Source organism: Microtus oregoni, unplaced genomic scaffold (assembly GCF_018167655.1).
Source record: "Microtus oregoni isolate MIOR12 unplaced genomic scaffold, Mior012 000037F_ref0000500, whole genome shotgun sequence".
NCBI lineage: Eukaryota > Metazoa > Chordata > Mammalia > Rodentia > Cricetidae > Microtus > Microtus oregoni.
In genome coordinates this window covers 18,959,171-18,972,296 of record NW_024543096.1, presented here as the reverse complement: position 1 = coordinate 18,972,296, position 13,126 = coordinate 18,959,171, and the positions used below count along the sequence as shown (strand labels likewise).

The 13,126-nt window shown below is 40.5% G+C and overlaps 1 protein-coding gene across 3 annotated transcripts in view; it reads left to right on the top strand.

Annotated features, from left to right (window-relative positions):
* Positions 1-13,126, top strand: part of Grb14 (growth factor receptor bound protein 14) — a 98,681-nt gene that overhangs the window by 62,044 nt on the left and 23,511 nt on the right. For all 3 annotated transcript variants that reach the window (XM_041631667.1, XM_041631666.1, XM_041631668.1), the window contains one exon: positions 12,104-12,225. In XM_041631667.1, coding sequence (XP_041487601.1) covers positions 12,104-12,225 — 122 coding nt within the window. The remainder of the gene's footprint in view (positions 1-12,103; positions 12,226-13,126) is intronic.

Sequence of the window (13,126 nt, the reverse complement as noted above, 5' to 3'; positions counted from 1 at the left end):
TTCATGCGTTCCACTGTGCACTGCTTTCACATGGTTGCTGTTACAAGTTACCATGAACTCGTTTGCTTATAACAGGGCTGTTTACTGTCCCACACGCCTGGAGGTGTGAAGTCAATGCCTTTGGTTGAAGTCAAGGCTTGCACGATTCCTTTGAAGGCTCTAAGATAGAATTTTCGCCTTTTTTCTTCTTTTCAGTTCTCATAGCTACCAACATTCCTTGGATCAAAGATGCATCTCTCTGATCAGCCTCTGGTCTGAGAGCCTACCTCTCTTCTGTCGCTATCAAGCCCCCTGTTATTGTCCCAGCCATGTTTAGAGCCTCCCTCTTCATCTACAGCAGTACCATCATTTTAGAATCCTTACTTAATCACACCTGCAAAGTCTTATGTTTATATCTGATGGCAGGTGTTCAATGTGCCACACACATTGCTTCTCTTTTTGCCATATAAATGTTACTGAGCAATCATCAAAATCATTTCTTATAACTTACTATTGACAGCCAAATTACTTCAAGTGATTTATTAAAAGAACTGTCGAGGACTTTTTTATATTCATCATGACAGTCATTCACTTCTGGAATGACTGTATAATTCTTTACCTTTGTTTCATTTGTTCTGAAAAATATGGTGATGACAACAGAATTATTTGGTGGACGTGCTTTAAAAGAATTCTCGAGTTGGGAGATGTCTCCGTTACTAAAGTGTTTGAGGTGCAAACTTGGGGTTCTGACTATGATTCAGGCACCACTTTGAAAGTCAGATGTGGTTACTTGAGTAAGAGATTACTATACAACACCCTGGCACAGATAGACAGACTCTGACAGAAAGGCAGGCAGGTAGGCATGCACACAGTACGCATGCATGTGTACACACACACACACACACACTTCTGAAAGTGGTGTTGGTACTGTTTACCTGCTTAGAAAGTGTTGGTAGACCTTCTCTTGGTCAAGACAGTTGTGGAATGTCTGAATTTCAAAGGAAGAAGAATATGCTTGAAGCCTCTCTGGGAACGATCAGCCGCTTGACTGCTGAGAATTTTAAGTGGCTAAATAATTGAAAGTAAATGTCCTCACTAGGTTTTAAGTCTTTGAATTGTTCAATGGCAGGATATAGTATGACATGGTTCTGATAATGCAGTTTTACAGACATTAAGATTAAAAGGTCTCTGTAGCAATACACTTCCATAGACACGGCTCTGTACTTCCCTTGACAGCCACTGGATGTCACTACAGTTCCCCAGATGAAGCCATTTGCTGTCTCAGTAAGCGGAGCTGCCTCTCTCTCTCTCTCTCTCTCTCTCTCTCTCTCTCTCTCTCTCTCTCTCTCTCTCTCTGTGTGTGTGTGTGTTGGGTGTGGCTTCAGTTCCAACTCTTCTGGAACTTAATGGGATCCATGTTTGTCTTGTTCCCATTTGGATTCCTAATTGAAGCTGTGGTACAGGGCAGTGGCAATTAACACTATACCTCGAGCACAAACCTACACTCTTCAGGAAGAGGGATTAATTGTGTTTTAGTATCATTGCTACAGCAGCGTAGATTTCCATTGTGAATACTACCGTGGAGTGGCTTTAATAAGCAGAATGAATGACCGGAGGCTTTTAATGAAACCAGTTTTACACGCGCAGGCCTGTCCACACCATCTCTCAAAGCCAAGAGGAGTTGCACATTGCCGGGAGCTTGCAGCTACCTGCTCCTAAGCTGCAACTGCAGGTTTTTTTTTCCTTTTGTTTTAAACAGAAGAGGTTCCGTGTTTTTTTCCCTGTTGTCTAGAGCCAGTATGGAGTGAGTCTTTCTGTGCTGGGTATAACTTAGCAGATTTTAGAGTTGTGACCACCCTTGTCACCGTCAGGAACCTCAGTGGAGCCCTTAGGACGTGTTCTGTGCAGAGAATCATGTGCCCTGACCTCCTGTGCTCTCAGATGCAGTATCTTGGTGGCATGGTCAGTCCCTAAGCCAGAAAATATTTTACCAGGAAACAGTAGGAATTGTCTATAAGTAAAACTGCCTCTTGGTTCTTTGGCAGGTCCCCAGAACTGCCTGAGATCCCACTGTTTTCCCCTTCAGGCATTATGGTAGCCTCACAGCTGGCCCTCTACCCCTTGGGTACCAACTTCATCCATCTGGGCAAGAGCCCGAGGCTTGTAGTTTTACCCACAGTCATTTGTAGGACCGGGATTGCCTGCCTACACCTCGGGTGCTCAGCCTGTGTCTCACGCCTCCCTCCTCTACCTGCAAAGTCATGGACACGCTGCCCTTGTTGCTGCTTGATTTCCTTGTCATGCTATTAGGATCCTTAGGTACTTACTTTATCTGGCTACCTGCTTGGTCACCTGGACTGTTATTTTTAGTGCCTTTAGCATTTTCTCACAGAATATGCATGCCAACAAGGTAAATGTGGTATTTTCTTTAGCAGTTGACCAGACTGATGGCAGCTCCCCTAGTGTCACAAACTAGGAGGGAAAGCGAGATAAGGTCATTACCACCATACACTCAGTCTTGTGTGGTATAGTCATCCTCTGTGTCTGAGAGGGGGCAGGTTGTCACAACTGCTTTTTCCTTGTATGCCCAGCTGGAAGTACATTCCTTTTCTGGCCTCCATGGGAACACACACTCTCTCTCTTTTTCTCTCTCTCTCTACCTCCCTCCTCTCCCTCCCTCTCCTGCTCCCTTCCTCCACATATATATGTGTGTGTCACCCTCATAAGTAAAAACTTAACCTTGAAATGACTCATTTTGACAAATATAATATTATGATGACACTTGAATAAAACATGTCCAAATGCATTATTTTCTAAATGTTATGAGAAATGTTTACATGTATAACCTTATGTCCACCTGGGGGAAAAGCCAAGGAGGAATGCTTTCTGATTATCTCTGGTTGGTAGAATTAGTGATGCATTGTGGTGACCAATAGTGTGTGACATCTTCCCTAAAAACTTAGCACAGACACGTGGAGTAGCACAGATGCGTGGAGTAGCACAGACACCTGGAGTAGCACAGACACCTAGAGTATCAAGCAGGGTTAAATACCCATCTTCTTAGCTGCTGTACCATTTTTTTTTTATAACCGTCTTCCTAATGACCCTATCGTTAAAATTAGATAGAACTTTTGTGAGATAAGGGATTCTGGCTGTGCATTCATCTTTGCATCCCACGGTCAAAGACAAATAAATGTGTTTTGAGTGCACTTGCTCTGAATTGTAAGGTGTTTATATCCAGTTATTCAAAGTATTGTCTTATGAAGTCCAGTGAGGAGAGAGACTTGGAAAACATTCCATAGAGTTCCCATGCTCAGATGGATATTTAGTCCATCTCCCAAGGATGTGCCTGGTGACATGCAGTCCATGGAGGCTGTTTATGAGCATGTCCGATCTGCATGCTTTCCCAGTGGACTGGAGCAAGCATAGACACAAGCCTTTGCAGGACAAGAAGTCTTTCTGTGAGTTAAAGTTGCCATCGCGAATCTGAGGTAATGCATAGGTTATTTTGATCTGATGGAAAATGAATTTAACGATCTGTAAGCCTTCAAGGTAAAGTGTCATCATTTCTCCGTGACTTTTCTTGGGGCCTTAATCTGATTGGCAGTTGTCTGGGAGCTCTTGGTGGTGTTAAATAGCATTCTCAGACTAAGGAGCTCTTTAGAAATTGAGCTCCGGTTTATTTTTTGCTTCTCGTGTTCAGGTTTTGTTTTGCTTGGTCTGAGGCTGTTCATTTTGATCTGGAAATAAGATTGGCAAAATATAGGTGGCTTCAACTCAGCTCTGGGAAATACAAGGGACATTTATTTGTTGCCTGGAGTTTTCTGTAACAATGGTGTAGGAAGAACTGTTTTCCAGGTGCATTAGAAGAAAAAGCTACTTTGTTTCTCCTCTTATCAAGCGATGAGAAGAGCAGGGCTTTGCCTTCTATTTGAGCCGAGCGCAGTGCTTTTAGTGGATTCAGGGAACAAATCCAGGCAGAAGGTCACAGGTGAGCACTCCCATTCTCGGTGGATTGAAGTTTCTTAAAAGACTTTGAACTTAAATCAACACTTTCAGAGGAAACTTCTCTTTTCTTTGTTTTCTCTCAAAGAAAAAGTTCTTGAAAATTAAGCAGAAAACAGAATTATCTGGTAACTTTTTTTCTAACAGCAAGACCCTGCAAATACATTAAAAGCAAAAATAAAATTTGAAACAATATGCAGTTTTCATTTTTTGTTGCTGTTGTTGTAAACATTATTAAGACTCCTCGAAGCTTTTCTTCCCATTTCTCATTCTTACTCGTTGTTTTGAAGTAATTTAAGGAGGCCTTCCTGGTATTCTTTACTTATGTATGAGTGATGTTTGATGACCACAATTCACTTTCTGATGTCTGAAAAGAAACTTCAGAAAGCTTATTTGAAAGAGGCTTAACCAGTTCTTCCTTAGGCATCTAAGGGCAGGCAATATGGCCTTGGTGAATAAAATGATTTTAAAAAAACAAAACAAAACAAAAAAAGCATGTGTCCATGTTGATTGTTTTTGTGTGACTCTGATCAAGTGCCCAACTAAACTACCTCAAGCAGGAGGCCTTTTATCTTGGCTCACAGTTCTGGGGGGCATCCATTCACTTGCTCCCACATTTCCGTGCTGTAATTATCAGACCATCATGGTTACTGGGGCGTGTGGAGAACAAAGGGGCCAGAGGCAAAAGGACCCCAAGGACTTGTTTCCTAACGTTGTATCCCACCTACTAACACCCTCAGAGTCTCCCGGAATAACACCACTGGCTGTTCAACGCATGAACCAGTGGGGATCATTTCATAATTTGAACTAAAGTTGCAGCTGGAAAGTTTTAGTAACATTTAACAGAGTATCTAGGTCGATTTTATGAAGTTAAAACAAACAGACAAATAAGCAAACAAACAAGGTCTTTAAAATAATAGAGATGGATTTACACAAATGGCACCTACGGTTCTTTCTTGAGTGGCAATTCAAAGGCTGGAGTTCATTCTCATTTTGAACACAGTATCAAAGAGCTATGTTTTGGAGAATTTTTTGCATTAAAAAATATAGGGGGGCTGGAGAGATGGCTCAGCGGTTAAGAGCACTGCCTGCTCTTCCAAAGGTCCTGAGTTCAATTCCCAGCAACCACATGGTGGCTCACAACCATCTGTAATGAGGTCTGGTGTCTTCTTCTGGCCTGCAGGCATACATACAAACTGAATATTGTATACATAATAAGTAAATAAATATTTAAAAAAATATAGGGAACTGAGAAGGAGTAGTTAGCTGGCTAAAACTTGCTTGTATTTAAAGTATATTGAAAGGAGGACAATTATGAGGAGAATTCATCTGGTGCCAAGGGAGCTGCTGTTTTTCTCCTTATAACCAGGTCTTGGTAGCATGGTTTATGGCAGTGCCTAGGCTTTTACACTGGTGTTCTGCAGCTTTTCACTCCCTCTACACATTACCTGTCTGTCGTCTTCTCAGAAAGATCTGCCCCAGCATTGTGTCTCTTCCTGTTGAACGTTATGCCTACGAACGCTTGTATTTAGTGAGCCACCTCGCTAAAAGCAAACAAGTCACAACAAGCTGTGTTTAGTTGGTCATCAGCTGTCCCTGCTAGGGTCATTTAGATCTCTGTAGCTGTGGCTCCTGGAGGAATGAAATCAGCTGGAGGATGGAATACCTACGTGCCTCCAAATCGAGACCATGATGATGGCTGTGTAAGGAATATCTAATATGATGTAATTTTTCAAAGCCACATTCCGTGCGAAGACAACTTTAAGTTCATTGTCAGACTTGTAGATGATGAGGTAGAAAACATAGTTGTGTTCAGCCCTGTGGACCTTTACTGGATTTATGTATTATCTGAATTATCCATAGATGAGAGACAGAGTATTGCTTTAAATGAGTAGAGCAGATGTATTTTGCTTTCTTAAATAGAGCCTAGGATTTCATAGCCTTTTGAAAGCATGTTTCTTCTTAATATTGTGAGGATATTCTTCTGACCTTACTGTTTGCATTTTTTTTCAAACATTCAGTACTGGAGATCTGTGGAATTTCCTGAAGTACTCCATTGCTTATTTTCCCTTTCCAGATCTGTATCCTGGCTCTGCTGTGTGTGTGTGTGTGTGTGTGTGTGTGTGTGTGTGTGTGTGTGATGTCAACAAAGCACTAGACTGCATTCTACTTGGTAACTACACACACCACACTGTTTTTTTTTATTTTTATTTTTTTATTTTCTTATTCATTGTGACTTTACAAATACAGCTTGATTTTTTCCAAACCATTTTATATTTAATTTTGAACTCCTCCCAGACTCAAATGATCTAAATTACTTTTATGGAAGGTGAAGATTGGATAACTTGAAATTTAGCTGTTACTTTTATTCTCCTTACATTCAGAACATGATTGTTTATTTTCGATAGATTAGCAAATATGGACACATTCCAAAATCAGAAGAAATAGATTATTAAAGCAATAGGAAATAAGAGAGTAACTTATACTTTTCCTGGTTATAGAATTAGGACTTGCGGAGGTGGCTGTGTAAGCACCAATGGGAGCTTCCGTGTAGGCTGAAGCAGTGTCTTGCAGGAGAAAGGCCATCAGTTTGGGTCAGATGCAAGGGCTCAGCCAACCTGGACAGCTTGGGTTAGCTTTAAAACAGAAACATAACTTGCCCATTAGGTTATCATAATCATTTCATAACAGATTACCACGAACTTGGTGAACTATAAACTGCAGAAGTGTATTTCCACAATTCTGGGGGGTACTGCTGATGTTTCTTGGCTTGTTGCCACATCACTAAATCTTTAATTTGTATTTCAATTCTCTTTGTTTTCTATTTCAAATCCCTTTCTGTGTTTTGAAGGATGCTTACAGATAGATTGAGAGACTAACTCTTTATTCCTCAACTCAGTATGTTTGTTGTTGAATGTCTGCAAAGGCTTGTCCTTGGTAGGATAACATTTACAGATTCCAGGAGTTAGGCTCTGGTATCTTTAGGGACATAATTCAACCTATTTAGGGCATTATACACCTGAAATGTATCAATGGCATGCTCACACACTGAGCCACGCAGAGATGCAATCTCTTCCTGTAACTGGAATAGATTTTAGACTCTGCTTCTCCGGATATCAGAAAAACAGAGAATTTAACCTCATGGTTTTTGTTGGCAGTCCAGATTGTGCTGTTGGGGTCAATAATTCAAGTTCTGCGGTGAGCTGCCTTTGGTTTGAAATGTTTATATTCGACCATTGAGACCCCTTTTACCTTTCCAGCATCCTGGTGGGAGACATCATTCTCGGCCAAGGTGTTTATCTTACCCTTGCGTCACTGTCTTCTCCATGTTCTGGAAGCTCCTGCTTGTCTCATTCTTCCTTTATGAAAAACACAAGGCCTTTTTTATTCATTTATTTATTTATTTATTTATTTATTTAGATTTTTCAGCTCTCCCACCTTCCTTCTGAATACATAACACTCATCCTGGTATGCTGTAAGGTTGGCATTGCCACCAACATCTGCTTCTATTTGATGCATGGGTTCTTGAGGACTAAAAAATTAAGTCTATGGTTTTAGTCACTCTTCACATTACAGCTTATAGGGACCATGGCACCCTGAAAGTGCTTCTGTTCCTGAAGGGGAGCAGATAGAGTCCTTGGTTCCTACATGACCCAGGGTCTGACTTGGCTCTCTCTCTCCTTCATTATTCCCTTACCTGTAACTCCCTTTGCAGATAAGGTTGGATCCTTGTCTGAGGCAGCAGAGGACCATGCTAGACGGGATTCTTCCTAAGCAATTTGATCTGCCAAAGATTGATTACATATATCTTGAAGTTTAACCATCAAGAAAATGGCTGTCTGTTGCTTTGTCGTCTCTGTGTTGATATACCTTCAAGGCGGGGCATAAACTTCTTCCTTATTGTTAGAGACAGGCAACTGTACAAAGAAACACAGATCACTAAAAGCCAGGACACAGCTATCATTATTGAATTTCTTCTCTTGGCGGTTGCAAAGAATATAGGTATACACTCTGTGTGCAACATGTGCACCCATTTTAGCTTAGAGGCATGAGCTAGATTTGTGGGAAGATAAACGGAAGTTAGTACTCAGAGATTGCTAAAATGCCGCTCTGCGCTGCAGGCCATTGATCTCTCGGCCGCACTAGCGTGGTCTAAGTCTTCCAAGTTCCTTCTTACTAATTGCAGTCCTTCCAAGATTAGACTGAAAATTGCAGTGGCCTTTTTATGCACACATTTGGAGTCTTTCCTTGGTTCCCACTGCTTAGATCTTCAGATGCATGCAGATTCCTCCCACCTTTTACAAAGCCCACAGCCACTATGTCAGTCTAATCTCTATCATCTAATCTAGCCTGCCCAGGTTAACTCCAATCAACTTCCTAAGTGGACTTCATGTTTTCAGTCCTTGGAATTGTTAAAAATCCACTTTACAGTCAATGGTGAGTGTGATGCTGCTATAACAGTCCAAACCTGTTGTTTCATGTTGTTCCTCTGTTCATTGTACTGTCTCCCGTAAGTCCTTATCCTGGAGGGTGGGGTTCAACACCCCTCTCTCTACGCCTCTAGAATCTCTTCTCCTGGTTCTGTCCTGTCACTCATTCAGCATTACTTATGCCCACCGCCTTGCTGTGCATCACACATCCCAGCCTCATCCTCACCCCGGGCGCAGCCTTCTTACTCTTCAGTGTGTGCTTGGCTCTGGCCTTCTTGTTGGCATCTTTGCTGGAAGATCACCCTCACCACAGGCCCTTCTCTGTAAAGCCACTGGAAATGAGACCTTTCCCTTGCTCTCAGCACATTCTGTCTTCTCTGTGCCATCCTTTCTTGTCGAGTTTATTGCCATCTTTAAAGGGCTTACATTTTATTTATTGTCTGTGCTTTCCTATTAGGGGCTTCACCAGGGCAGTCCTTCTCTTCTGGTTTTGTCCATTTCAAACCCTCCAGATCCTAAGAGGAGCATCTGACTCTTGCAGGCCTTTGGTAACAATTTGAATGGATAGATGGATGGATAAGGTGTCCTTGCCAGCTCTTACAGTTTCATTTCATGAGAAGTATAAATTCATAAGTCTTTTGGGCAGTTATCTTATGGGCAGTGGTTGAGGGTTGACTGCTATGACACCAGTGCATCATAGATACAAAGAGTAACTGGAGGTTTGGGGACTAGCAAAGAGATTCTGTGAGAAAAGATGGGGGCCCACTGGCATGGTGGCATCGGGAATGGGCTGTGGTGGTTTGTTGTTTCTGAGGAGGATGTGGAGAGAGCACAATGGACAGCTGGGACTATTAGGAGTGAAGGACACAGAGTGGGAGGCAGAAAAACATGCTGAAGGGATTTTTAGTTTGACGTTTCTTTGAGAGAGTATGGCAAAATGAGATGATATTAACATTCACGAAAATAATATTTGAAGAAGAACAAGTACTTCTAGGTTTGAAAGGAAGATAATTGTAAGGGTAGTGAAGCACACTATTAAATTGTGGAAGAACAGCATAAATATAATTTAGCATCTTAGCCAATGTAACTATGCAGTTCAGTGGGTGTATACGCCACATAAGCTCTGTAGACCCGCACCTGCCTGTAGGATGCTCTCTTCCCACCCTGAAACGCTTTACTAGTTAAGCAGTAATTCTCTATTTCTCCTTCCCGCCAGCTCTGGAAACTCCTATTTGTTTCTCTGTTACTTTACATTGGAGTATTTTTGGTACCTTTATGGGGTTTTTTATGGGGTGTTTGTCTTTTTTTGTTGTTGTTGTTATTTTTGTTTTTTTTCTCCGTTGCATTGGAGCCTGTCCAGGAACTTGCTCTTGTAGACCAGGCTGGCCTTGAACTCACAGACTTCTGTCTGCCTCTGCCTCCGAGTGCTGAGATTAAAGGTGTGTGCCACCACCTCCTGGCAGTGTTTTTGTGTCTGTCTGATTTCATTTAGTACAGAGTCTTTTTTTAAAAAAGATTTATTTATTTTAGTACAGAGTCTTTAGGGTTTATCATGTTTAGAATACATCATACCTTCATTTCTTTTCTTTTCTTTTTTTTTTTTTTTTGATTTTTCTAGACAGGGTTTCTCCGTAGCTTTTTTTGGTTCCTGTCCTGGAACTAGCTCTTGTAGACCAGGCTGGCCTCGAACTCACAGAGATCTGCCTGCCTCTGCCTCCAGAGTGCTGGGATTAAAGGCGTGCGCCACCACCGCCCGGCTACCTTCTTTTCTTTTAAGACTGATTTTCTATCTTGTTCATTTGTTATTTATTTTATATCTATTTATCTATATCTATTGATTTTAAGGCTGATTTTCTATCTTGTTTATTCATTTTCTATTTTATATCTATTTATCTATATCTATTTTCTATTGTGTTAATTATGTCCTCCACGGGCATGGTATTGTTTTTACCTTCTTTAGGCACAAATATCTTCTGGAAGTTTAACTTTCATTTCTGCAGGACTTAGAGCCAGATGTGAAATTGGGGGTGTCACTGAGTCATGATTCTGATCTATTGTTTTAAAAAAATGATGGTGTGGACCTTGGCTCTTGGCAAATGTTTTTTAAGGGAGTGGAGAATCTCAGCAGTGGGGAGGGCAATTTTAGGCAGAGATTCACTTTGGGGAACTCTATGGAAGTGTCAAAAGGAGCCACTTCATTTGGAGAAGAAAGGAAAGAATGAGGCCAAAGCCTGGGTTCTGGAAACGGAAGCAATGAAAGGAACAAGCCAGTGGGATGGCAACAATGGTATCTGATCCACCTAAGGCCGGAATTTGGCTTGCCCATGAGCAGTTACTACAACTCATCGGTATACATTGAGACGAATTCCTTTAAGAGAACAGGTTTCTGTTTAAGTGTGTTTGCTTACAAGGGTTCCTATAATATGGCCCAGATCATGTCTGAGTGTTGAACCTCTGAGACGTTGCTGCTTCTTTTCAAAGAGGTCCTAGGAACATTTAAAGAACAGAGGAGTCCATATTCCCTTTTTAGCTATTCTAGGCTTTCTCTTCCATATCGGCAATTTCATAATTAAAATTTCCTGACTTTTTGTTGGAGACTGAGCTACACCAAGAAAGGGGAGTTCAACCCATGGGGGCAGCTTCGTGCCTTTTCATACACGGCCTGTTCCCGAGTAGCATCTACAGAAATGAGCAGAATTGTGACCTCACTCAGTTGCTTCATGCACTCCCCACTCACCTTCCATCTCCATTATTCCTGGCTACATGGATGAATTTTCCTCACTCGGAACCTTATGTGAAAGGACTCATGCAATATACATCTTCTTTCACTTTTGAGATTTCTGTGGGATTATTGTAGAATATAGTTTTAGTGTGCTCTTAAAAATCATTTTTATGTCTCCATATATGGGTGTATAGGTAGTCTCCAGTTTGGGATGTTATGAATAATAGAAATACCATCACAGTTTACATTACAATAGATGCTATGCTGATTATGTTTGACTTTTTTAAAGTTACCACTGCTTGGTTCATTTGATATTTTTTCTTTTCTACTAAGTACTTTCCTACTTTAATTATCTTCTTTGTTAATACAGGATCTATTTTCCTTGAATTAGTTTTGAGAGTCTAAAGTGCCACAAGGAATTGAGCTTCACAAAAAATTGTATCCACACGAGTGGAAATTTCCCTTTAAAGCAACTGTTTTAAATTTTTCAGCTACCTAGAATATGAGTCTTAAAATGCACAGTGAACCTGTCAAAATTCTTCATCTCTTAATGAGGTGAATTGTTCAAACCTGGAGCAAATATTTTAATTTTGGCACCATGATGAGTTAAAGAAAGAATAGCTCTCATGTCTTAATACAGATTTGTCATCAAACTTATACTGCAATTTACATAGCAATAGAAGGAGACTGAGAATTAGCAGAAATGGCATTTGTGATATTCTATGTAATTTTCTTTTTAGATGACTGTGTTGGCACAAAAGTCAATATAATAATTCAGAATTGAAAAGAAATCTTGCCAGTGTAGGTATTTAAGAACTTAGACAAAACTTGCTGCTTAATAATGCATTGTGGGTCCTACATAATTTACTCTGTATGTTTGTGTGCTGATGTAGCTGGGTGTATCTCCATGTTTGTCTGCTGAACTATCTCTGTGTCTATCAACCCTCTCATTGAAACATTCTTACAGAAAGAACAATAGAAGACCATGAGCTGGTGGTTGAAGTGCTGTCTCACTGGGGGATGGAAGAAGACAATAAGCTGTATCTTAGAAAAAATTATGCCAAATATGAGTTTTTTAAGAACCCAATGGTGAGTGGACTCTCCATTAACAGTGGCAGAGTGAAATGAGTCAATTAAACTTTATGTGCAGCAGAGCATTATTCGGAGTAAGATAGAGCTAGTTACTTTGGATTTGCGCTCTGGTTACTTATTCTGGCAATGGTGAGCTAACGTGATGCACGGTCGTTTTCATTCACAGGTAAAAAGCTGCAGCATTTTTGACAAAATCTGAATCGAAGTGAATTTGGTTATTTAATTGCAAACTATTGGGAAAACCAATTGGGAGATACTTTCTTAAGACACAAAGCCAAAGAAATCCTGTATTTGCTTTAGAAAATGAATTGTTACAGGTCCCCACGTGTCTTCCAGAACATTACAGTTTAGAACAATTCATAGAATTAAGGGAAGTAAGGCCTTCTCTAAATTAAATTGGTGATTGTTACAAGCACTGTAGCCTTACCAGATACTTAAGACTGATCTATCTCTTTCTTCAAATTACTTCATTTCCAGCGTAGTAACTTCTGAACTAAGTAGAAATGAGATAGAGAACAGCGCATTACCTAGTAAACACTGTGTTCATTACAGTTCTCTTTAAAAGAAAGTAAGTGCATGTCATCCTAATGAAGTCTGCGGATTCAGAGAAGTCAGAATCGCCTCTGGGCTCATTATTTTAAATTGTTTTTGTCTCTGCAGCTGTGGTGTATTTTTATACTAAGTTTTGGATAATTGGATTGAAACAATCCTTTATGAAAAATATATGATACACACCATAATAGAATATTTTCAAACCCTGGAAGACCTCTTATGTTCTCTTTTATTGTAACTTATTAATAGAAACATAATGGGTTGATCTTTGACAAAGAAAACGAGAGTTCTAATAACGATGAAATGAAATTAGATTCAAAAGAAAAGTATTTTCTTGTGGGAGTCT